Raw genomic sequence first — 27107 nt, 5'->3', positions numbered from 1 at the left:
GTCTGACCTCTGTACCAATTCCTCCTGAAGTCCCGACCCGGTTTATAGGAACGTGCATCCCTTGTCCGCTCTGGGCTGCGTTTTTTATACTGTGGTCTCTTCCGACCCAATAGTCTTCTATCCTGGGGAAGAAAACCAGACTTGCCACCTGTAGCACATGTAATGGCGTCATCCAACTTGTTACCAAATAACGTAGAGCCCTTGAAGGGGATCTTACACCATGCCTGCTTAGAAACCAGGTCAGCTAGCCAGGGACGTAACCACAAGGCCTGCTTAGCCGTAACTGATGACAGCATCACGCGTGCCAACAGACGGATTAAATCATTGGACGCCTCCCCCAGAAAGACTGCCGCCAGCTTAAGTTCTGCTGCTGCTGAATTCTTAGCCAGATCCTCGGAAACGCCCTTAAGGAAGGATTCCAAATTTTCAGACCAAGCTTCCATGGCCTTAGACATAGCCGCTAACGCCAGGGTAGGTTTGCAGGCCATCCCAGCCAGACCATAAATCTTCTTAAGGTCCTGGTCAATCTTCCTCTCCAGACCGTCCTTAAAGGACACTGAATCCTCCAATGGGAGGGTAACGTGTTTGGCCAAGCACATCAAAGCCGCATCCACCAGGGTGGCATTTTTCCAGGTGCTTTACGTCTTCTATCTTGAAGGGATACAACCTGGAAGTTTTATTAGTCATAGAGGACTTCCTGTCCACTTTACTCCACTCTTCCTTAAAAATTATCTTTCAGTTCAGTAAGAAAAGGAAAGTTTGGATGTTCCTTCCCCAGCTGTTTGAAGAATTTCTTCTGTTTGGCTGGAGGAGTAGATGAGTCTTCCCACTTAAGGGCTTCCTTAACTGCCTTAATCAAAGGGGAGACCATAGCAAAGTCGAAACCCCCAATATCTTCCTCACCTAGGAAGGAACTCGTCTTCCGAAGTCGCATTAGATGCTGCGTAGGGCTGGGAAGTGCCCGGATCATCACGGGCCTCATCAGCCTGAGGGCCAGACAAGGAAGTAGATTGACTCAGCGTGTGAAAGGTGTCCATGTCTCTCAGAGACTGCTGCACCACACGTTTCACCAGGGATTCCATACGCTGGCTTTCTGATTCTTTTTCTCCAACCGCCTGGGCATAGCATTGATCACATAGAGATTTGCCCTCCGGGACTCGAGTCCCACATCCCCAGCAGGCTCTGCGATCAGAGCGACTATCATGGCGGTGAGAACGGTGTCTGGAGGAGGAATGTGAGCTTCTCCTCTGATGGTGAGATCCACGTGGTGATTCCCGTCTGGATCTAGACGAATGGCATTGTGGCCTGGTAAGGTCTTTATCCTGAAAGGGCTAACACAAAACAGGAAAAGGGAAAAAAATGGCATCAAAAAAACGCAAACAAATGTGACTGTAATTCCACCTCTCTCCTTATCAGCACATACCTAGTGCGTAAGGGCTGGCCACTTAAAGGCGGTGATTTGTCCATAATTTTTGGACGAAGAGCGTCACAAAACGAGAGTCTGCAAGAAAGATGAGGTCCCAAGGGAAAGTACATAAGTACATAAATATCAATATATCAGTCTTTCTCTTTATAAATATATATATATATATATATATATTTTACTTAATAATAATTAGAATTCCGAAGAAAGAATTTATTAAATACATATACACATATATATATATATATATATATATATATATATATATTTTTTTTTTAAATCAAGATTACCTTTTTTTTTTATATGTATTCCAACATGCACTCACTGCATCTAATTATCTAATCTAAAGTAACGACGCTCACCTTTGCAGACTGGGGCTGGAGGAACAGGCTTGCTGCTTCGGATGCACTGACCCAGTGAGACTGAGGCAGCAGTCTGGTTTTAAAATCCCCACCCATGACGTCACCGCTCCCTCACTTTGCACTTGCGTAGTGGAGGGATGGCCATACTGCGCCTGTGCGGCCACTATAGCTCGGTCGAACCGCGCACACCAAGCCTCAATATCGAAAGAGGCTAATGCGCAGGCGCGTCCAGAACGCGGAAGACAATGCGGCGATCTGGAACGCAAAGCGCTCCAGCCGCCATACAGGGGGAATAAACCAAATGCCAGGGAATAGCCACAAACATATACAAATATATGACTGCCATGGAGAAAGAAAAAACTCTGCAGACCTTGCCAGCCATATTAAATCCTCCTGAATGTTCATCCGGGGCATACCGAGGCAACCACCCTCATACAGGGGACCGTCCAGCCTCAAAGCTACTCGCTCGCCCATGGCTGGGTAGTGAGCTTGCACCGCTTAGGTATGCAAAGAGAGAAATCCGAAATCCAACCGAACAGCATGTGTAGGTCCAAATGGAGGAGGACAAAAAAGGAACACCGTGTGGAGTGGTGAGTGCTCTTTTATTTGAATGGGGTCCTATAGCATTGGAGTGGAGGCGGGGTCAACCCACACGTAGGCTGCCATGGAGTCTGTCAGGGAAATAAGATTTTTGTAATTACTGTAAAATCTTTTTCTTCAAGTTTATTGAGGGACACAGGCCGGCCCCTCTGTTATTCACATTGTGTACTGCTTGCTTATAAAGGTTATACAGGGGCTGGGTTCAATGTTCTTTGTTTGCCAGTATTACAAACCTTTATGACTAAGCCCCGGTGGGTGGGGTGAAACATATCAGAGGACATGGCGTATGGAGTGGTGCAAGGCTGAGGTCAGCTTATACAGTGCATGTTACCACATAGACTGGATAGGGTTGAGCGGTGATTTTTTTTCAAGTATTCCCGTATCATAAAGACCTTAGTTGACAGTATAATTCTAACTGTGTCAGGATTCCTGAAATCCTGTGACCCTCAATGAACTTCAAGAAAGAGATTTTGCCCTAAGTTCCAAATGTTTGTTTTTTTGTACGTCAGTGAAAAAATGAATTAGTCAAATTATGCCTACATATCTCACTCCCACCTAAATCTGTAAACTGTTTCATATTGGTGTTTTTCAATTACAGGTGGAGGTGTGCTCATCTGGTCATGATTATTACAATGTGCTTCCAAATAAGATTCTGGCAAAAGCATACATAGAGAATGGCAAAAAATTGGGAATGCAATTTACAACAGATGAACTAGTATTAAATGCACTGTCAGGTAATACATATGTACAGTACATGCCTTCGTCTTATTAAGTAAAAAAAAATGATGTAATATTTGAATGCAAGTGTTAATTAAAAAGTTATGTAGTATTTGAATGCAAGTGTTAATTCTTGATGAAAGCCTACCTCAAGCTAAAGACTTTTTTTTTTCTTTTAGACAGAGTGGGGAAAGAAAAAAACCCTGTCAGATTTTACTGTGATCCTCATGGCCATTGGGGGATTTCCCTGCATATTCTGTTGGGGCAGAAAGTAATGATTGATTTAGATTTTTTTTTTATTTCAAATTGCTCACAGCTTGTAATTGTGAGTGCAGTTTCTATTAAAATCAATAAAAAAAAAGCAGACACTGGACCCTGCTACTATTTATTATCATTATTATTATTATTCAGGATTTAAAATTTGCAGACAGTTTACACAGCACTTTACAACATAACGGCAGACAGTACAATTGCAATACAGTTTAATACAGTAGGAATCAGAGAGCCCTGCTCATTAAAGCTTACAATCTAAGTGGGAGGGTCAAGAGATACAATAGGTAACAACTGTGTGGGATGGGCTGATGGAGAAAATAAATGTACAGTTGTTAGGTGGCGCCAGATGGGCCTCTCTGAAGAGATGAGATAGTTGGACAGATTGGGCTAGGGAGTTGCAGAGGATGGGAGAGGCTCTGGAGAAGTCCAGGAGGCAAACATGGGATGAGGAGACAAGGGAGCTGGAGAGCAGGAGGTCTTGGGAGGAACAAAGAGAACGATTTGGTTGGTATTTTGAGACTAGGTTAGTGATGTAGCTGGGAGCAGAGTGGTAGGAGGCTTTGTAAGTTGTTTAGTATATTGAATTTAATTTTGTTGAGTGAGCGGAAGCCAGTGGAGTAATTGGCACTGCTACACCTTTCTTCCCCCATACAACAACACCATCTGCAAGGAGTCCTAACACCCCTGATAAGAGGGACAATTCTTCTCTCCCCCTTCCTCCTCCTTGTCTCCAACCCTTCCCCTTTCTAGCAAATGCTACACAATTTTCTTGGAGCTTAACCCCTTCCCAACATGTGTATGCATATATGCGGCCTTGTGGAAGTGGGTCTTCTTTCGTTGGGCGGCATATATGCGCCACTGTGTTTGTGCTGACAGCATGTTGCACAGTGCGCTTCCAGCACAGAGACCAAGCTGTCAGTTTTAGCTCTGGGTCGTATACTAAGGATCGGCTGATTGGCTATCATAGTGATTAGTCCCTGTGTTGTTTTCTTCTCTTGAATGGAGAAAAAAAAGATACACGTGTAAACAAAAAAGTGTGTGTAAAAAAAAAAAAAAGATAAAATAGCTAGACCAGGGCTTGATCTAGGTCAGTGTTAGGGTCAAAGGTCATATTCTGTGTATTTTAGGTAGGTTAAAAAACATATTTTTAGTATCTGTTTCAGTGAGTTTTAGGTAGAAAAACAAAATGCACACAATTGTTTCTGGGCCCTACTGCAGGTACAAACAACAAATAATATACACATATTTGGTATCGCTGTGACCGTCAAAAGCAGGTGAATTTATTTTACATTGTTCTTTTGTGATGATTTATGGTAATAGCAGGAAATATGCAGCTAAATGTAGAAATACATATTTCTTTACTAGTTTGTGGCAGTTTTCCTCTAATAATAAAAAAAAAAATCATTAATTACCACTTAACACCAAATGAAAGCCCAATTTGTCCTGAAAAAAACAAGGTATAATCCACCTGATTAGTTCTGATATGTACAGTTTTACTAACAAATGTCAAAGTTGGAAAACTGTTCAGGCATCTTAACGTAAGTCTGAGGACTTCTTTGATAAATAATACTAGCAAAGTGTTCAAGTGAACTCTCAAATAAGGGCATTTCTACGTTTTCAAGCAATTTACTAACTTCTTAATAATAAAAAAAAAAAAAAAAAAACAATTTTAGTTTAATGCTTGTTTACAGGCTCTACGGATTTTGGAAATGTTACTTTTGAAGTCCCTGGAATGCATCCTTATTTCTTTATTGGCTCGGATGCTCTTAATCACACTGAAGAGTACACAAAGGCTGCTGGTATGTATCTGAAACAGATAGGTAAATGTTTTTTCTTTTATTTACATTATATATATTTTTTTAACAGCAGGCTTTTACAACCATTTTAAAAGTCAAAGCTTCGTACGCTGGAGCTCTCTCTTTATTGTAAGTGCTTTGTTAGGATGTTATTTTTATTATTGCAAAGGGTAGTATAATCCAGATGCAATGCTCTGTGTCACAGCTAGAGGGGAAAATCACAAAAAAAATCTGCCCGCTATACAAAAATTGTCTTAAGGCTTCAGACAACCTGTTCTGTATTTTCTGCTTCAATAACATTCCGATAAATGGCTCAGTTGTAAGTTTCTAGCCACAGTTTTGTAAAGCGCATGATGTATTATGAAATGAAGTACATTGGTGTGCATTTTAAAAATCAAATCAATTTCAGGGAAACTTGGAAAAAAGAGTGAACTTGTTGTTCTGACTTGAATTGACACCCCTTCATCTCACATTAAAGTGGAGTTCCAACCCCAAAAAAATAAAAAATTATTACTGTGCTTAAAAAAAAAAAACATTTGGAGAAAATTTTTTTTTTCCTGACAGGCTCCATGGCAGCATACGTGTGGGTTAGCCCCGCCTCCATAATTACCCAATAGGACCTCTACTCCCATAAATCTTTGCTCCAAGCTGCTATCTGTGTTCCTTTTTTTGTCCTCCTCCATAGGACAGGTGTTTCCTTTCTGAAGAGATCTTCACTACGATCAAGTCGGCCGACTATCAAGCTATTTTCCTCCGATAGGCCCTGTCTGTTAAGCATGGGTATGGAGTGTATGGCAGAGTAGCGCTGAAGGCTTGGTTTGTCCGAAGATAAGTGCGCACGGCTTATTACCTGCTATGTAAGGTGGCCATTATCTGCCCGGTGGATCAGTGGTGTGTGCTTGAATCTGTTCGGCCAGATGATCGTTGGTGGAGTGGTGAGCTATAAAAATTCAGTTTTTCATGGCAGCGGTGTTTATGTGTTTTTTCTACCTGTGTCTTTTTCATGTGCCAGCTGGTTCTTGTGCATAGGCGCTGACGCTTCCGCGTTCCAGCAGCCTTTCTCCTCCTGTTTTCCGGGTCCAGCGCTGCGTTCTGCGCATGCGCGGACCCAAATCCAAAGCGAGGCTTGGTTCCCGCGCATGCGCGCGGGCATCTCGCGTCTGACGCCGCTGATGACGTCATGAGCGCCATATTTAAAACACAGTGAGAGATGTCAGAATTTGGGAATGATTGCAGGAAATTCAGCGACTTCCCGGGGCCATTCTCTGGTTGGTGTAAGGTAGGTTATGATCTGCTCTGATGTATTGTTGCTCCTGTGTTTTGTATGGCTGCTTATGAGGGTCTATTGTTGTTACAGTCAGCGTTCTTAGTCATGGATGCCTCACTGCCTACTAGTGACCTGCCCGCTTGTAACAGGTATGTGCATGGCTGGATTGCTGTGTATATGTGGAGTATTCCTTAGCATTTGATACCAGCCTGGTCTGTGTCTCTCTCTCTTTTGTATATTTCCTTATACCCCTTCTAGGTCCGAACCGCATTACAGTGCGCATAGTCGCAGTGGATCGTCAAAATCGCACCACCGTAAATCATCATCAAAGTCTGGTCACCATAGGTCTTCCAGATCTGAACAACGCAGTGGTCACTCGCACTCAAGCAGAGGACCAGTTAATTCATGTTGGGGCTGTAAGATGCCCATCCCATCAGACAAATCGCTCTGTGATCATTGCTTCTCTAAAGTCGCAGATGAAAGAGATGGTGCGGATCAACGCTTGGAATCTATGGTGAGAAGGGTGGTAAAGGAATCCCTGCAGCAGAGGGAAGCTCATCACTCTATGGAATCCCCCTCAGACCCATTATATCCTTCAGGAGGTGAAGGGCTCTTACAAGAGACTGGGGAATCTTCTCAACCAAGCCACCACTCTGTGCTCTTGTCTGACAGCGAATCGGATCCAGAGGATCCAGGAGTAGGATTTGATTATGCTTTAGTACCTGCTCTTGTCAAGGCAGTGAAAGAAGCTTTAAAATGGGAAGAACCCACTACTTCCCCCCTCCCCAAACAAAGAAAGTTTTTCAAACAACTCAAAAAGGAACGGCAACATTTTCCTTTCCTATCTGAATTGGGAGAAATCATTACTGAAGAGTGGAGCAAGATTGATAGGAAGAGCTCCATGCAATCAAAAGTGTCTAAATTGTACCCCTTTAAGGAGGGTGATGTGAAGCACCTTGAATCAGCTCCTCTGGTAGACGCAGCACTTATGCGTTTAGTCAAATACGTGACTCTCCCTTTGGAAGACACGGTATCTTTCAAAGATCCGTTAGAGAGAAGAATTGACTCAGATCTGAAAAGAATTTATCTAACTTCAGGGATGGCTTGTAAACCAACTTTGGCTTTAGCCGCAGTCTCAAAGGCTATTGAAACATGGGCCGACAATGTTGAGGAGTTCTTGAGAGGTATCTCAGTGAATACGGCTAAAGACTCTCCCATTCAGGAGATCAGAATGGCATCAGCCTTTTTGGGGGAGGCATCTATTGACATTACCCGCCTTCTGTCTCGGGCTATGTTGGCAGCAGTCTCGGCATGCCGTGCTTTGTGGCTCCGTCCTTGGTTGGCGGATCCAACATCTAAGCAGGCATGGTGTCGTATACCATTTGAGGGAACCTCCTTGTTTGGTAATAAACTAGATAGCGCCATATCCCGGGCCACAGGTGGGAGGTCTGGGTTCCTCCCTCAAGACAGACATCTTCAAAACCAAAAACGTATTTTTCCAAGAAGGCAGACCTCGGATCGCGCTAGAGAAGCGCGCAGTTATAGACCCGGCAGGGAGTTCTCTAGGTCTTGGAGGTCCAGACAATCCTCCCTTAAGAAAACCTCAAAGGGGGCTTCCGCAGGTAACCAAGATTCTACTAAATCTTTTTGAAATTGGGCCCGCTCAAACATGTCGGGTGGGGGCTCGCCTTCTTCACTACCGACATGTTTGGGCGGCATCAGTTCAAGATTATTGGACCGTCAAGACGGTTTCCTCGGGTCACAAGTGGACTTTCATCAACACTCCGAGGTTAAGGTTCGTTCCCACAACAATTCCAAGCTCGGAGGAAAAGAAACAGGTCCTATTGACCTACGTAAGTTGTTTACTGGATCAAGGCGCAGCCGTGCCCGTGCCAGAAGACGAACGTGGCGACGGCATGTATTCTCCTCTGTTTATGGTTCAGAAAAGAAATGGCGCATGGAGGCCGGTGATAGATTTGACCCACCTCAATTCCTTCATTCGCAAGGAAAAGTTCAAGATGGAATCTCTTCTTACAATCCAACAGTCGGTGCAGCTAGGGGATTGGTTAATCTCAATCGATTTGAAAGATGCATACTTTCACGTGCCAGTAGCAAGGGATTTCCAGCAATTTCTCAGTTTCGCAGTTGGCGATCAACACCTCCAGTTTACCTGTCTCCCATTCGGGTTGACAACATCTCCTCGGGTCTTCTCCAAGGTACTCCTAGCGGTAGTAGCTCTTTTACGAGTCAAAGGAGTTCGTCTCCATCATTATCTGGACGATTTGCTCCTATTATCTCAGGACAGAGATCAAATTCTGGAACACAAGAGTTTAGTCATCTCCACTCTGCAGACGTTTGGTTGGCTCCTGAACCTGGAGAAGAGCCATCTGGTTCCAACTCAAGTTATCGTGTTTCTAGGGGCTCAGTTCGACACATTAAAAGGCACTATCTCCCTACCGGAGGAGAAAATCAGTGTGATCCGAGACAGGATTCACAAGGCTTGGGAATCATCTCATCTTTCGGCTCTACAATGTTTGAAAGTGATTGGCACAATGACGGCCACCATCCCTATGGTGAAGTGGGCCCAGTGGCACACTCGTCCCTTCCAGAAAGGGTTTCTGAAACAATGGGACTCGTCCAGTCAAACACAATGCATACTCCTTACTCCAGCGATGAGGATGTCTCTCCTCTGGTGGCTTCAAGGGAAGAATCTACGCAACCATCATTCGATAGTCCCCATTTCTTGGGTAATAGTAACTTCAGATGCCAGCAACAAAGGTTGGGGCACTTATTGCCTTACGGAAGTAGCTCAAGGAAGGTGGTCGTTCCCGTCGCTGTGTGTGGTCTCCAACATCCTGGAGTTGAGAGCAGCCTTTCAAGCGCTCATAGCATTTCGCCATCTGGTGGCAGGGTCGTCAGTAATGTTAAGATTGGACAACACAACTGCGGTGGCCTATATAAAGAAACAAGGAGGGACTCGCAGTTGGTCTCTATTACGAGAAGTAGAACCGATAATGAGCTGGGCTCAGAGGAATTTGGTCAACATTTCTGCTGTATACATCCCAGGGGTCCAGAATGTTCAAGCAGATTTTCTGTCACGGGTCAGAATAGACAACAACGAGTGGTCCCTTCACAGGGATGTCTTCGAGTGGCTTCTGACTCTGGGAGTATCTCCAGAGGTCGATCTGTTCGCTTCGCCGTACAATCGCAAGATGCACAGATACTACTCGAGGTTCAGGGATCCTCAGGCGTTCGGGACAGATGCTCTCACGGATTGTTGGAAGTTCCAGAGAGCCTATGCCTTCCCTCCAGTTCCTGTAATCCTACAGTTTCTTCGGAGGCTCAGAGGGGAGAAGGTGGAGATCATTGCGATAATACCATTCTGGCCCAACAGGCCTTGGTTTCCTCTGCTGTTACTCCTCAGCTATCGGGATCCAGTTCCCCTGCCCCTCAGGCCAGATCTACTGTCCCAGGGCACACTGTTACACCCGTGCCCATCCTGTCTACACCTCAGGGCATGGTTCTTGAGAGGGGAAGGCTAGAAGCTCTGGGTTGCCCAGAAGAAGCGATTCCAACCCTTCTTAGTGCCAGACGGAAGAGTACCAATAAAGTATACGAACGTATATGGGCCAGGTTTATGGTCCACATGTCTTCTAGGTCAAATTCATATAATTCTCCAGCAGTTCAAGATATCTTGTCTTTCCTCCAGTCAGGGTTAGACTTGTCTCTGGCAGTTAGTTCTCTGAGAGTACAAGTTTCAGCCATTTCAGCCTTTACAGGAGTTTCGTGGGCGAATCATACATTAATACAACAATTCTTTAAAGGAGCCATCAGGCTTAGGCCTCAAAAAAGGCCCAGGTTTCCCAAATGGGACCTTCCATTAGTACTGGATTTTCTTTCTGATCTTGGAAAAAGTTCGGACGCTCCCCTGTCTTTAGGAGATCTCACTATCAAGACGGTGTTTTCGGTGGCAATAACTTCACCAAAAGAGTGTCGGAAATTAGGAATCTTGGGTCTGTGGAACCATTTCTAACCTTCTTTCCGGACAGAGTGGTCCTGATCCCTATGCTTGGGTCAAATCCAAAAGTTACATCAGTATTTCATGAAAATCAGGAGATCGTGCTACCTACGTTTAGAATGTCAGACAATCAAGAGATTCATCCCTTGGATGTTGGTCGCACCTTGAAGCAATATTTGGACGCTACAGCCTCGTTCAGACGAACAGACTTTCTTTTTGTCCTTCTCCATGGCAAAAATAAAGGGATGCGAGCATCAGTAAGATCAATCTCATCTTGGGTGGTCCAAACGATTCAAAGGGCATACAAGGCTAAGGGCATGGTTCCTCCTGAGGCAGTGACGGCTCATTCAACTCGGGGCATCTCGACCTCTTGGGCAGCAGTTCGACATGTCGCACCAGAAGTTATCTGTAGAGCAGCTTCCTGGTCTTCAATTAATACTTTTGTTTCCCATTATTGTGTAGAGCCAGCTGCGCTTTCTTCTGTTAATTTTGGTTTACAAGTATTGTCAGTGGACAATGAAAAATAAATTTCTAGTTTCTTTGCTCAACATTTTTTAGCCCACCCGGGTGTGTTTGGCGAGTTATTTCCCACACGTATGCTGCCATGGAGCCTGTCAGGAAAATGGAAAATTTATATCAAATACTTACCCTAATTTTCCTTTCCTGATGGGCTCCATGGCAGCAGGAGTTCCCTCCCAAATGTTGGAGTAGGCTAGTTACGGAACACGGATAGCAGCTTGGAGCAAAGATTTGTGGGAGTAGAGGTCCTATTGGGTAATTATGGAGGCGGGGCTAACCCACACGTATGCTGCCATGGAGCCCATCAGGAAAGGAAAATTACGGTAAGTATTTGATATAAATTTTCAATTTTTTACTCACCTCTAAATGCCTGTTGCTAGGGGGTCCTTCGTAGTCTGCCTCCTTCGGCGCCTGGGCTCCTGACGTCACTTCCCTCAGTGCAGGAAGGGAGATTGCCTCTGTCCCCTCCCTCTTGTCAATCATCTGGGGCACGTGACAGGTCCCAGATGATTGTGCGGCCAGTCACGGCACGCGACGTAGCTCGAGCATGCGCAGTGGGTCCCCGGCTGTGGCTTCACAGTTAAAATGCCGGCGCCGCCGAGTGGAGAGGGAGACCAGCGGGGCTTCAATCCCCTGCGTCGCTGGACCCTGGGATAGGTAAGTGTCCAATTATTAAAAGTCAGCAGCTGCAATATTTGTAGCTGCTGCCTTTTACATTTTTTTTTAAGCGGAACACCGCTTTAAGTTCTGGAACTTCTTTTGGGCAACACACGTGCACCGATTTGTCATGTGACAATCACGGCAAAATTGCACCACAATTCTGGCGCCATTAAGAAGTAATGACCTCGCAAAAACGTCCTGCATTTTGCTGCAGCAATTCTGCCCATGATTTCAAACACCTAGGTGTGAATCGAGCTTATTAAATTAGACACCAAAGGTTTTCAACTGACAGCTTTCTCCAGCTTTCTTGAAGTTTTACTGATAACTTCATGTTTGGATGATAAAGGGCTTGTATGTACTGCTTTTTGAACATTGCTATATTATTGGCTGTTTGAAAATAACAAATTATTGATTGTTTGGTGGGGCTACAAAACAGGCATTTTTTTTGCATTTTCTTTAATGCAAATAAAGCCTTGAATCCCAACTCTAGGAATATAAAATAATTACCCTAGCAATGGGGCCCCCTGCACTACAAGGGTTAAATTCTCAGTATATGTAGGGGGTACAGTGTTGTACAGTGTTGGCTGTATTACTTATCTGTCACCCCACTCCTGCTGGCTCTAGCACTCTCCTCCTCTGCCTAATGATCCGGTCTGTGGATGAAACCTCAGTGTCATCATGGAAAAACCGGAACATTAACCCTGTATTGTACAGTTTTGAGGCTGGAGTGTGACTTGAGCTGCTTTAAGCTTACAGAGTTGCTGTGCTGGACCAAAGATTAAGGTATTTTCTCCTTAATCTTCTGCTTCTAGGTATACAATTAACCCTTGCAGTGCGGAGAAGGGAGGGGGGGGGGGGGGGGTGAGTGGCACTGCAAAGTTTAGATTTTCATTTTGAAGGACAGGTCACTTCTAGTCCACTCACATTGTGTTCAATCAAGCCCTGATGAAGGAGGCTTTTTTGGACCTTCAAACGCATTGGTTACTATTTTTTTTGTCTCCTTACATTTATTTAAAGGGGAAGCTTGTTTGGCTGCACTTCTCCTGTGGATCAAAGAAGTGCAGACCCGTTTGTCAGCTGACGTCACAGAACTGGTCCTGGCTAGGGAAAGGTTGTGACCATATAGTAAGGATCCACCCAAGAGCCTGGACTGGCACCCGATTCAGCCCATCAGTGAGCTACTGAGTGCCTGAGTCACCCCCCCCTTCCCCCCTCCATGCTCACTGGAGCGCTGGGCTATGGAGAGCAGACAGCAGTGACTGACTGCAGGGGGAACTGAGCGATCAGCTGTGTTTGATCACTCAGTTCTTACCCTTAGAGAAGGCGGTGGGACAGATGCAGCATTGGATCGATGTTGCATCCACCTAGGTATGTATGATTAAAAAAAACAAAAAAACAGACTTCTCTTTTAAATAAAGTTGTATCTGAACCTCTTTACAGTGGTGTGGCACTTCTATATCAATTAATGTTTTTACAAAACAGTCAGAAACAAAGTTGTGAACTTTGGTAGGGCAATCTCGCTGTTGGGGCCAGTGGTAGACCTAGTCTACTAGGTCATCTTATGCCACGTACACACGATCAGACTATCCGGCGGACTTAGTCTGGTGGACAAACCGCCGTAAAGTCTGCCAGACTGTCTGAACGAGCAGACCTGCCCACACACGTGACTTATCCGCCATACTTTTGAAATGAACGGACTTGCCCACACACACGGAGGAAAGTCCGTTCATTTTGAGCGCAGCTCCAGGTAGCCGGGACCAGCGAAGGAAGCGTCGCTGGCCCCGTCACCTGGTATGGAGTTAAAGTGGAAGCCCTATGCCGAAAAAACGGCGTGGGGGCCCCCCCCCAGGTCCATATCATACCCTTATCCGAGCACGCAACCCGGCCGGTCAGGAAAGGGGGTAGGGACGAGCGAGTGCTCAACATGGGGGGTGCTTTGGGGAAGGGGGGGCCGCTTTGGGGAAGGGGGGCCGCGCGGCCTCCCCATCCCAAAGCACCTTGTCCCCATGTTGATGAGGACAAGGGCCTCTTCCCAACAACCCTGGCCGTTGGTTGTCAGGGTCTGCGGGCGGGGGGCTTATCGGAATCCGTGAGCCCCCTTTAATAAGGGCGCCCCCAGATCCCGGCTCCCCACCCTATGTGAATGAGTATGGGGTACAATGTACCCCTACCCATTCACCTGTGGAAAAAAAGGTAAAAAAAAACACAACACACAAGTGTTAAAAATAGTTTCTTGCACAGCTCCGGGGGTCTTCTTCCGTATTCGGGGGTCTTCTTGCCGGACTCCTCCTCTATCTTCTGCTCTTTTGCTAGGTCTTTTACTAGCGGAGCCTTATTAAAGGGGGCTCAAGGATTCCGATAAGCCCCCCGCCCACAGACCCCGTCAACCAACGGCCAGGGTTGTTTGGAAGAGGCCCTGGTCCTCATCAACATGGGGACAAGGTGCTTTGGGGTGGGGGGGGCCGTGTAGCACCCCCCCATGTTGAGGGCACGCGGCCTGGTATGGCTCAGGAGGGGGGGTGCTCACTCGTCCCCACCCCCTTTCCTGACCGGCCGGGTTGCGTGCTCGGATAAGGGTCTGATATGGACCTGGGGGGGACCCCCACGCCGTTTTTTCGGCATAGGGCTTCCCCTTTAACTCCATACCAGGTGATGGGGCCAGCGACGCTTCCTTCGCTGGTCCCGGCTACCTGGAGCCGCGCTCAAAATGAATGGACTTTTCTCCGTGCGTTCATTTCAAAAGTACGGCGGACTAGCGCACACATGGCCATATTTTGGTGCAAAACTACTTTCTTAGTCCGCCGGACTTTTGGGTAAAAAAGTCCGCCCGAACTCACACACGGGGGGATTGTCCGGCGGACTTCTTTTGGGTTGGCTAACCCTTCTCTGCCCTAAAGTGTGTATATATATATATATATATATATATATATATATATATATATATATATATATATATATATATATATATATATATATATGCTAAAATTATGAATTCAGTGGTGATGTGAATTTAGCCCACCTGCTTTTTTTCTAAAATGATACTGTCGATCTTTGCTACTGTTATGTAATCCTTGAATAACTTGACTATATTTTTATAGGCTCAAAAGAAGCTCAGTTTTATACCCTTCGAACAGCCAAATCATTAGCCATGACAGCCTTAGATGTGATCTTCAAGCCAGACTTGCTGGAGAGTGTTCGGGAAGAATGGAAAAGAGTGAAACAGATTGAGGAAAATGGCGATTCTGTTTCATCTGACAAGTCCAGAGAGTCCAGCGGTGGAGCAGCTTGTGCCTCGTGCTGAGCATTTGTTTCAAAGAAGCAGGGTTAGGTGCCGAGACAAGTCCACGCAGACCTGTATAAATAAAAACCCCTGTGGGAAGCACTTAAAGGGAATAAGGTTGAAATGTGAAGAGAAGCCTATATGCAACCATGAAGTATCACAATCTCAATTTTCAAATTTTTCTCTATCACAGCAAATCCGTGCTTGCTTTTCAAATTGGCTAAAGAGGAAATAAAATGATCCCCTGGACACATCAATTCTGTGTTTTAGGGAATCGGTTTTTTTTTTTTTCTTGCAACTCTGGGGTTCTGGGTTTCATTTTTAGCAGGCGCAGTATCCACTTGGAATTTATATGTTTTCGTCTTGACTGTCTGTGATTCTGTAGATTGTAAACTTCATTACATGGACAGGTGTAAATGACAATGGTATGTTTTTTACTACTATGCATATTTGCATGATATAGATTGGCTTTTTAAAGAAATCTGAATTCAGTCAACAAATGTTTTTTTATTTTCAAAATCAGCCAGTAATGTTTATAAATTGTTAGTAAATAAGAATCCACGTACAGAAATGTCAAATTCTATGTCTCTCAGTTGTTCTTAGGTTGGCATATTTTCTGTTTAGGGGCCGGTTCACACCAGAATGCAGGACGAGGAAAGGTGCAATCCGTGTGCATTTCCTGCACCACATTAAATTGAACTGCCCTTGTGATCTGCATGCAGGTGCCAGTGTATTGTTAAAAGCAATGCAAATGCAGTGCGTATATGGGCACTAAATTGCATGGTACTGCAGTACCATGGAATTTTGTGCAGTGTGCTTTTAAAAGTAGTGCAAACACTACTTTTTGAGCGGTCTGGTACGTTTACCAGGCAGGAACGCATGGGTTCCCCTGCCATCACAGTGTGAACCAGCCCCCAACATGCTTTTAAATAACTTTTGCTGGCAATAGTTCTTTTGTTGAAGATACTAACCAGTGCCACTAGTCGGTATGCTAAAATTTGTAGGGCATTTTACCATTTGATGGCATTAAATAGGTTTTTTACCTTTACATTAATTCTTTTATTTTTTTACCTTGAAGTCTCTTTTATATTTGAGGGGATTCTAAAATGTTGGATTATTATATTGATATATCAGGCACTTAGCTGGATTCATGACTCCACCCCTTCCTGTAGCTACATCAGTTTTAGTTTAGCTGTAGGCATGACAATTGTTTTCTGTGTGCACTTGTAGGGACTGGCATATATCCAGTGCAAAAAAAAGGTCAGTCATCACAAGTAGAGAGGGATTCATAAAGGGTGTCTTAGATACTCTTTAGAATTTCCTCCTGCTTGTGCCCGATTCATCTACTTGTCATAAACAGTTATATACATTTGTCAGGGGCCGGTGTTCCGTCAAAATAGCCAATTTATGGAGATCTCTAAGCTAAGGAGGAAAACATTGTTGCCGCCTCGGAGGTGGCCATGTTGTTGGTTAGTATCGGGCAGACTAATAATGTCTGCTCATAATATCATGTACCGGAGTGTAGTTGACGATGTTGTGTCAAAATAGCAACTCCTCTAAATCTCCAATTACTGATGCTTTACAGTAACCGGAAGTGACGTGATTGGAGATCTTGATGAATTGGCTATTTTGACACAACACTAACACTAAGGACGGAGTGTCCATACTGGAAATTCTTCCTCATTGCCCTGCCTTCTGCTCTGGCCACTGCACCCATCACTCAGACAGGAGTTTGGTCAAGGAATTTTGTACTAGAATGGGCAGAGTAAGATAGGAAACTGAGAAGCTAGTTCTACATCAGGTCCACATTGCTTTTGATCAACAGTGCCTGACATTGGACCGATCCATAACTGCCATTCAGTCCAATTGTGGCTTTCAAATCCACCTACTGCCATTCACTGTCAATCAAAAGTAAGCTAGACCTGATGGGGAACTAGTTTCTTATTTCCCCATCAGGCTCTGCCCACCAAACAGGTGCTTCGGCTGCCATGAATAGTTCCCCTCATATCTAACTTTCCTGTAAGCGTGTCATTTCCCAAGTATGGGCATTGCCATATTTGGGTAAAGATATCACCAGTATCCCTAACACCATTATTAACATTAAGGTCTAGGCTGGGGTATCTCCAGGCTGACAGCTGAATAGAGATGGGGATAGACCCTTGTGCAGGAAGCTGTCACATTCATGACAGCTTCCCAGCACAGACTTTCCCCACTCTGAGCACTTGCATCTCTCTGTAGACTAGCTCAGAGCAGGTCTTACCACCAGTTTCTTAACTTACAAGTTAGTTGGTGGTAATTCTGTAAGGGACAGGTTTTTAAAGTGGCAGTAGCAAGAACTACCTGAATATCACGTGCCGGTTCAAACGTGGCACAAATGCTTTTCTAAATTAGGCACTGCAATGAAAGTGACTAAAGTGCTTTACTAAGTTCCCCAGATAATGTGAACGAGTGCTAAATTAAAAAACAGGCACCTCCTCAGGCTTCCTTTTAAATATCTAATGTCCTTTTTAGTACCCATCAATTATGAAGGATTACCTTTACTGTACAGATGGTCTTGTTTTCCTACCTCATCTTAACTGGTTTTTGCTATCAAGTTAAAAGAGGTCCTACCTCATGCATCTTAAAAAGAAAAGAGCAAACAATAGAGGCATTTCCAGTTTTTTGCCACCAGTGTCAGATTATAGTTAACCACTTCCTGACCCCCTCACGTACATTTATGGCAGCAGGTTGGCTCCCCTGCATGAATCGCCTACCTGTACGTCGGCTTCTTCAAGAGCCATAGCAGGCGCGTGCCCGCTGCACGGCAGGGAACCTGATGCGCGATGTCCACCGGCCACCCGCGTTTGCGGGCACGAGAGTCAAAACACACAAATCCCCGTTCTGACACGAGAGGAGAGACAGATTGTTTGTTCCTATAATTAGGAACAGTGATCTGTCTCCATCTCTAGTCAGTACACTGCCCCCACAGTTAGAAACGCACACGAGGGACCACACATTTAATCTCTTGATCACCTCCTAGTGTTAACCCCTCCCCTGCCAGTGAAATTTGCAAAGTAGTCAGTGCATTTTTATAGCACTGATCGCTGTATAAATGTCAATGGTCCCAAAAAAGTGTCCGATCTGTCCACTGGAATGTCGCAGTCCTGCTAAAAATCGCAGATTACAAGGGAAAAAAAAATGTCATAAATCTCCCCTATTTTGTAGACGCTATAACTTTTGTGCAAACCAATCAATATACGCTTATTGCGCTTTTTTTTTACCAAAAATATGAAGAAGAATCCATATTGGCCTAAACTGATGAATATATATATATATATATATATATATATATATATATATTTTTTAAATGGGGGATATTTATTATAGCAAAAAGTAAAAAAGATATTTTTTTTAATTTACGCTCTTTTTTGTTTATAGTGTAAAAAATCAAAACTGCAAATGTGATCAAATACCACCAAAAGAAAGCTCTATTTGTAGGGAAAAAAAGGACATCAATTTTGTTTGGGTACAACATCGCATGCCCGCGCAATTGTCAGTTAAAGCAACGCAGTGCCGTATCGCAAAAAATGGCCTGGTCATTAAGGGGACAAATCCTTCTGGGGCCGAAGTGGTTAAAGTGGTTTTAAACCCTCAGATATATCAAGTGAAGTGAACAGCCTCAAATGATGAAACAAATCTACCTATATACGTTTTACTTGTTTATCTGCAGTTTTCTCTTCTCTACATTTCTTCAAAGGTGCTGAATTTAGATAAAATCCTTCTGCATTTTTCAGTATCATAGAGGAGGGGGTGGAGAGCTGCAGACACTGTGCAAGAGCTGATTGGAGGAAAGGAACAGACCCCCCTTCACACATAGCAAAACTGTGTTGTGAATAGATTCACTGTGTGCTGAACTCTCCTGCAGGACACAAATTTATCTCATGTGTCGGAAAACTTCTTAGAAGTGACTCGTGCTGATAACAGAAGAAATAAGCACCAAAGAGAAACACTTAGAGCTTTGGTGAGAGACAACTAAACACTACATATATATATACCGTATTTATCGGCATATAACACGCACTTTTCCCCCTGAAAATCGGGAGCAAATCAGGGGTGCGTGTTATACGCCGACAGCATACCTCATGAGCCATCATCTACACTCCACTCGGCTCTCGTGTCACAAACGCACAATCCTGCCTCCGCCACCGGCATTGGACCAGTGTTCTGCCTATCGCAGGAGCTGATACAATGCCGATGGTAGAGGCGGAACTGTGTGTGTGATGAGAGAGCCGAGTTGAGAGTAGATGACGGCTCAGTGATTTCCTGATTCAGGATGCTTTTATGAGAGATGGTAAGACTGCAAATTATGGTAGTTTAAAAAAAGGCGTTAATCGGGCTGCATTGATCAGGCTGCATTGAGGACATTAATCAGGCTGCAGATGGACATTGATGGGCACTGCCCCTTAGTTTGCTTCAAAGTTGTTTATTTTACAAACTTCCCTCTTAAAATTAGGGTGCGTGTTATACGCCGATAAATATGGTATATACTTTGTTCAGATTTTATGATCGCGGTTTACAACCACTTTAAAGCTGAGCCAATTTATTCATCTTCTCGAAATATAGCTGTATGTAACATAAAAGATTGGGTTGATCATCATCTACCCAGAGGTTTAAATGAAAAATGCTGTTTTACCTGAGTTGTGGGTTGAACACATTTTATACCAGGTTATCTGCTGGATATACTGCTATTCTTATTAAAGACTATGCTTTTGTTTATCAGAAGCTTCAAATTTCTTTATTCATTTTTTGCAATGTAAGTTTTATTATATCCATAGGCATACATATATTCTAAAGAACAGCATTTAGTCTGTTCTGCTTGTGTTTTCAGCTATCGCATTTTATAATAACTGGGAAATGTGAACATGAAATATGAATGTCTTTTTTTTACTATTAAAACATTTAGCACTTAATACTTTGGTGTCATAGATTTTATTTGTATATTGTTTCCTGAAAATCGGTCAAAAAGGTTGATAACCATGCTACATATGGGTTGGATTTGATGGACTTGTTTCTTTTTAAAACCTCACCTACTATGTAACTATGTAAAAGAAAAATTGTTATCCTGACTTGCATTTCCCAAACAATAGATTGACACAACACAAAGTAAATTACAGAGAATTCATTTTTCTACCCATTATTTACCATATTTATCAGCATATAACACGCACTTTTTTCCCCTTAAAATCAGGGGAAAATCGTGGGTGCGTGTTATACGCCAACCCTCCTCGATTTTTGCGCAATTTTTGAGCTCTGGGTGGCTTTCACCCGCTTTCGGCCGTTCTCGGCGGCTGTCGGCCGCCTTCAGCCCTTCTCTGCGGCTTTCGGCCCTTGTCGGTGGCCGAAAACTGCGAGAAAGGCCGAGCGCGGCCGAAAGCCGACGAGAGCGGCCGAAGGCCGACGAGATCTGTTGAAGGCGGCCGAAAACCGCGAGAAGGGCCGAAGGCGGGCGAGAACTACCGGGCACCGCCAAGATACACAGGACATCTCGGCGGCGCCATTTTTAAAATCTGAAACTTAGCCCTTGTACACACGGTCGGAGAATCCGTCGGAATGTGTCCTATCGGACCGTGTTGTCGGATAATCCGACTGTGTATGGTATGCATCGGACTGATTCCGTCGGAATATCCGTTGGACCCAATTTTCCAACTTGTTTGAAATATTTTCTAACCAACTGGTTCGATCGGACATACTCCGATCATGTGTAGAGAATTTTGATCAATTTGGACCAAGTGCCACGCATGCTCAGATCAAATTCCTACATCAAAGCTATTGGCTACTAGCCTGAACGTAGTCCCATTGTAACGAAATTACGTCATCACATTCTGAATGATCGGATTTTTTGACAACTTGATACACCGTGTGTATGCAACAGTTTCGGACAAGATCCGACGGACAAAATCCGACGGATTTGGTTGGCAGAATGTCCGACCGTGTGTACAGGCGCTAACAAAGGGACAATGATGCACAAGGCTGCATTACAAGGCTGCAATGATGCACAAGTCTGCAATGATGGACAGGCTGCATGACAAGGCTGCAATGATGGACAGGCTGCATGACAAGGCTGCAATGATGGACAGGCTGCATGACAAGGCTGCAAATGACACTGATAAGGCTGCATTGATGGGCATTTAAATGTAAGTTTTGTTTTCCCTTAAATTCCCCTCCTAAAAGTTTTTTCCTTAAAATTCCCTCCTAAACTTGGGGTGCGTGTTATACGCCGGTGCGTGTTATACGGTAATTGTTACTTTGGTACTCCACCCCCCCAAAAAATCCATTACACTGATACCTGTCTCAAAATGAAAAAAATAAACATATTAGACAATGGAGTCCAGCATTGTGTTAATTGAAGCAGACGTTCTCCTTTGCCCCTCTTCTCCAGCACCACCACCTTTACTGCACATTCATAGCATACACAGACACGCTACGGGTCTCTGCCAGGTCTATGGAACCTGGCAGACCCAAGGTGTGTCTGGGCATGGGCCGGCTAATGCGCAAACGCCACGGGATTTCTTCCAGTACTCTGGCAGACCCATCATGGCATATTTGCATAGGCACGTCATCTCTCAAACGGTTTGTTGGATGCTATATCACACATCCAAGGAGCCAGTTTGCGAGATGTTGTGCATGCGCAGACACGCTGTAGGGGTATCTACCAATTGTATGCATAAATAAAAAATAGAAAAATGATTAATAGTAAAGAAACATTAAATAAAAATAAATAAAGTTCACACTATACATTTAAACACTCCTCCTGGAGTATTGCAGAGCATGTGCAGTGTTCATACAATGTTGCAAAAGTCTGTGAGTCTCCAAAACATATTTCACTTTAACAAGCAATATTGATCAGTGCTTTTTTCTCTCTCAAACCGCCTTTCCTTCACCACACCGCTGTGAAATGTGATTCCTCTCCCCGTTATGTGAATTAACTCACTGACTAAATCAGCCTCACACTCACTGTTTGGCAGAAAAGCGCTTTCTAAACCCTTTTTGCAGGGATGTGGATGACAGGCATACAATCCTTCACTTCAGCGGGAGAAAAGCTGACCCAATTGACACTTTCATAGACAGTGCTCTCATGAAATAGAAAAAAAGAAATGCTCCCATAGCGTGATACCGTGAAAAAAACTTTTAATCACACATAAGAAGATCCTCTTAAGTTACACTCACATTTAAAACTTGTAACCACGCCAAATAAGTCAAGCCACAGCACACTTTAACACAGCTGATTGCCAAAGCATTGGTGATTTTTAGCGGACCCAGGGTATGCGAGACACACTCTTTAAATCTCTCACTGCTCCTTGGCCTCGCCAGCACCTTGATTAAGTCAAGTGAATGATGAAAACATGTCGGGACGTGGCTACTAGGTAACTGAGTGAGAGGAACCATCGGATGGCTCACGTCTATCTTCTCCAAGGTGCTGGCGAGGCCAAGGAGCGGTGAGAGATTTAAAGAGTGTGTCTTGCATACCCTGGGTCCGCTAAAAATCACCAATGCTTTGGCAATCAGCTGTGTTAAAGTGTGCTGTGGCTTGACTTATTTGGCGTGGTTACAAGTTTTAAATGTGAGTGTAACTTAAGAGGATCTTCTTATGTGTGATTAAAAGTTTTTTTACGGTATCACGCGATGGGAGAATTTCTTTTTTTCTATTTCATGAGAGCACTGTCTATGAAAGTGTCAATTGGGTCAGCTTTTCTCCCGCTGAAGTGAAGGATTGTATGCCTGTCATCCACATCCCTGCAAAAAGGGTTTGGAAAGCGCTTTTCTGCCAAACAGTGAGTGTGAGCCTGATTTAGTCGGTGAGTTAATTCACATAAGGAGGAGAGGAATCACATTTCACAGCGGTGTGGTGAAGGAAAGGCGGTTTGAGAGAAAAAAAAAACATTGATCAATATTGCTTGTTAAAGTGAAATATGTTTTGGAGACTCACGGACTTTTGCAACATTGCATGAACACTGCACATGCTCTGCAATACTCCAGGAGGAGTGTTTAAATGTATAGTGTGAACTATCACTTATTCACTGGGTTATTTATTTTTATTTAATGTTTATTTACTATTAATAATTTTTCTATTTTTTATTTATGTATACAATTTTTTTTTAGCTATTTGATGCACTTTGTAGTATAATATTTAGTGGTGTAATAGTCACTTGGTTTAGCGCCACGTGTTTCAATTATTTATAAAGGAACAAATACACAGAAATTACACCTTCTATTCTGAAGCAGAGTGCTTTAAAGCTATGTACATTTTGTATTTTTAACCACTACAGATCCGCGCTATTGCCAAATGACGGCATTAGCGCGGACCTACATTTCCGGGACTACGTCTATTGACGTGGTCCCGGTTACGAGCGGCCTGCGCGCCCCCTGAGGGGCGCGCGCGGCGCGCTCTGTGATCGGCGAGTCCGTGAGACTCGCCTGATCACCGATCCGTGTAAGGGGTCGATCCCGACCCCTTATCACGTGATCAGCTGTCAGCCAATGACAGCTGATCATGTGATAGAACGGAGCCGGTAATCGGCTATTATTCCTCCTCGCGCTGACAGCGCGAGGAGAGAAAAAAAAAGCCGATCGCCGGCGGCCGTGATCGGGACATCAGTCCCGATCACGGCCATCAATACAAGGGACCACCTGCCACCTGCCTGTGCCCACCTGCCTCCCGCAGTGCCATCCTGAAATAAAATAAAAGCAAAAGTAAGTGCCCCCCGTCAGTGCCCCCCGTCAGTGCCCACAGTGCCACCCACAGTGCCACCCCACAGTGCCACCCACAGTGCCACCCAATCTGCCTCAAAGGTGCTGCACCCCAGTGCCGCCCATCAGTGCCCAGCAGTGCCGCCCATCTGTGCCCAGCAGTGCCACCTATCAGTGCCACCTATCAGTGCCCATCAGTCCCATCTATCTGTGGTACCTATCAGTGCCCATCCGTGCCACCCATCCGTGCCACTTATCCGTGCCACCCATCCGTGCCATCTTATCTGTGCCCATCTTTGCCCATCAGTGCCGCCTTATCTGTGCCCATCGGTGCCACCTTATCTGTGCCTATTAGTGCCGCCTTAACTATGCCTATCAGTGCCCACCGGTGCAGCCTATCAGTGCCCACCAATGCAGCCCATCAGTGCCCACCAATGCAGCCCATCAGTGCCCACCAATGCAGCCTATCAGTGCCGCCTAATCAGCGCACTTCAATGAAGGAGAAAAATGACCTGTTTGCAAAATTTTATAACAAACTATTAAAACATGATTTTTTTTTTTTTTTTTTTGCATCTTTTTTTGTTTGTTTAGCAAAAAATAAAACTCCGAGCTGTAACTAAATACCACCAAAAGAAAGCTCTATTTGTGGGAAAAAAATGATAAAAATTTCATTTGGGTACAGTGTTGTATGACCGCGTAATTGTCACTCAAAGTGCATCAGCGCTGAAAGCTGAAAATTGGTCTGGGACTGAGGGGGGTTTAAGTGCCCAGTAAGCAAGTGGTTAATTATCTTAACACAGCCAATTTTTATTAATACTATTTTAGAATTTTAAGTATAACATTTGCTCTCTAATGATGTTAAAGACCCAGACATAATTGAAAGACAACAACATTTGACCTTTTCCAAATGTGGTCATTATTTATTTATGAAATCAAATCAGAATTCAATCACATTTTTATACATGTTTTTGAATTGCCTACACATTTGGCTGAAAAAGACACATTTGCAAAGCTCTAAACCTTCACATTCTGATCAACACATACAACTATTCTTGTCCTTGTGCCTAATTGACAGGGTCAGTTTTAGGTCTTATGCTCTTACCATATGTGATTGTCATATAAATGCTGAGGTTAATAACGGTCATGCATAAAATTATATATAAAAAAATATAAAATTATTTGGCCAAACAGGTATCCAATTTGTCCATATACATGGAGCACTGCAGCATTCAGTATTCTGATTTTCACAATTGGGACAGTTAGCCAGTAATGTAATAAAGGTATGTGTGTGTTATTTGTTGTTATAAAGCAAAGATAAGTGCTACAGTAGAGAAATGTGCTCCTGAACTAAGGAATCGCATTAAATAAAACATACTTATTATGTTATAATGGATTGTAATGCCTTACAAATTAAAGTAGATGAAAAAGAAACAAATGAATGCAATTGTGTATTCATTTCTAAATCAATAAATGTATTTTTTAAATGCAACTAGTCTATTCGAACCTAATTTTTTATTGACCTCTTGTCATCCTTAAAAGGAGAAGTGTGGGATTCTAAAAGATAGGCATACTTACTCATTTCTCTGCTACAGCATTGGTCTGATGCTGCAGCTGTCCCCCGTCAACTAACTCTGAGAACTGAGTAATCACATGACCGCTGATCATTCAGTTCTTGGTCTCCTCTGACCAGAGAATGGTGACTGCCAGTCAATGTTCTGCCCCTCCAGCACTCACTCACAGGTTGTGGAGCAGATGGAAACAGGTGGCTCAATCCTTCAGCTGCGTGCTAAGAATATGAGCCAGCTGCAAGTCAGGCATCTGGGTGGGTCCCAACTGACATTATTGTCAAGATCCTTCCAGAGCCTAGAGCGCCTCTCTGACGTCAGACCACATCAGGCTTTATAATATAGCGACCGGGGTGAAATGGCGCTGCCTAAAACCAGGCTCTCATTCCATCTGGACTCATAAAGGGTAGATGTAGGTGAAAACCAGGGTTTTTATCCAAAGAACCCAGTGGTCTCCCTAAACCTTATACTAATGGACCCAGGAATAAATGCGGAAAAAAAACAGCTGCACCCAGAAAATGTTATAGCAAACAATATGTATAATATGTCTCCAAAACAGCAGGAATACTGGTTTCAAGAACTGAAATTATAATATCAGGGACTAATAATCAAACAAATTAAATAATATGTCTCCAAATCAACGGAGATTCTGATATCAAAAACTGTTAATGCTAACTGTGATTCATCACAGAAACATAACAGTGCTGAAATAAGCCAAAGAACAGTGCTGAAATAGGCCAAAAGCTTGCAAAGTTTAAGAGATATTCAGAGTTTTTGCAGCCGAAGGATCTTCAGAGGCCATAAGGGAAACAGCAGCCCACGAGTGTGACTTCCTCATGCCCCAGCCACTCGTGTAGCTGGAAACCACAAACCAGGAAGGAAGACCAGGTGAAGAGGTCCCCTGTCTCAGCACTGACACTGTGCGGCTGGAAGGCTTCATTCTAAAAAGGATATTTGGAATCCATGTTGGAATATGTTCAGTCACCAATTGTGAAGTAAAGACCCGGATATCCGGAGATTGATCTTAAAGGCGAACAACCCCTGCAGGGGTACATACTTCTGGTGAGTGGGGTTCCTGGTGGGGGAGCACAGAAGTCACGGTGAAGATTGCACAGGAAGCACTAAAGTCACTTTATGGAATTTTTTTCTGAATTTTTTCTGGATTTGCACTAATGAACATTTATTTGGGACTCATCTAATATATTTTTATATATTTTTTCTTGTTATTTATCATTTATTTTTTAAACATTTTCCTGCACTTTATTTCTTATTTTTTCATTTTAATTTTATTTTTATTTCTATTTGTATTCTGTATTTTTCACATATTTATAAGGTCTTTATGTTTTAGAGCATCTTTTTGGGTTTTCATCACTAGGGCTCGTACTATATTATCAAGTATCATATTAACCCCTTGTGTGTATAGATATACACATTTTTTATTTTGGGTTTGTCATGTTTTTTTGGTTTCTGAGTGTTTGCACATTTTTTCACATTTAGTTATTGGGTATAAAAAAATTTTTTGTCACCAAACACTGATACAGTGTACTTATGTAATTTCAGGTTTTTAGGTTTATTATTGACTGATACATTACATATATACTTTGTTATTAAACACTGGTATAGTGTACTTATGGGATCTTAGGTCACTAGGTTTACTATTAAATGACACATTTTATATATATGTTTGTATATATGCGACTTGAGTTATAATCGCAGTAGGTCATACATGGAGTGTGGTACACGTGGGATCTTACTATTTTTTGGTTAAATTTCACGTTTTTTGGGATTTAGGTTGTTGCATTATACTCAGTGGGGAGTTTTTTTGGCCTATTTCAGCACTGTTCTTTGGCTTATTTCAGCACTGTTATGTTTCTGTGATGAATCACAGTTAGCATTAACA

The 27107-nt window shown here is 43.6% G+C and overlaps 1 protein-coding gene across 2 annotated transcripts in view; it reads left to right on the top strand.

Moving 5' to 3' along the window:
• The window catches only part of PM20D2 (peptidase M20 domain containing 2), a 62252-nt gene extending 42388 nt beyond the window's left edge, over positions 1-19864 (top strand). Inside the window, exons 5-8 of one of the 2 annotated variants that reach the window (XM_077487266.1) lie at positions 2984-3119; positions 3282-3373; positions 5067-5174; positions 14734-14921. In XM_077487266.1, the coding sequence (XP_077343392.1) occupies positions 2984-3119; positions 3282-3373; positions 5067-5174; positions 14734-14781 (384 nt within the window). In that variant the 3' untranslated portion in view covers positions 14782-14921. Of the gene's footprint in view, positions 1-2983; positions 3120-3281; positions 3374-5066; positions 5175-14733 lie in introns of both variants that reach the window. The other variant, XM_077487265.1, reaches the window with a different exon arrangement.
• Positions 19865-27107: the final 7243 nt, after the last annotated feature.

This window comes from Lithobates pipiens, unplaced genomic scaffold (genome assembly GCF_037356315.1).
Source record: "Lithobates pipiens isolate NorthernLeopardFrog02 unplaced genomic scaffold, aLitPip1_a1.2 Scaffold_18, whole genome shotgun sequence".
NCBI classification, from domain to species: domain Eukaryota; kingdom Metazoa; phylum Chordata; class Amphibia; order Anura; family Ranidae; genus Lithobates; species Lithobates pipiens.
The sequence above is the reverse complement of the archived record's forward strand: the minus strand, read 5'-3'. Positions and strand labels throughout refer to the sequence as shown.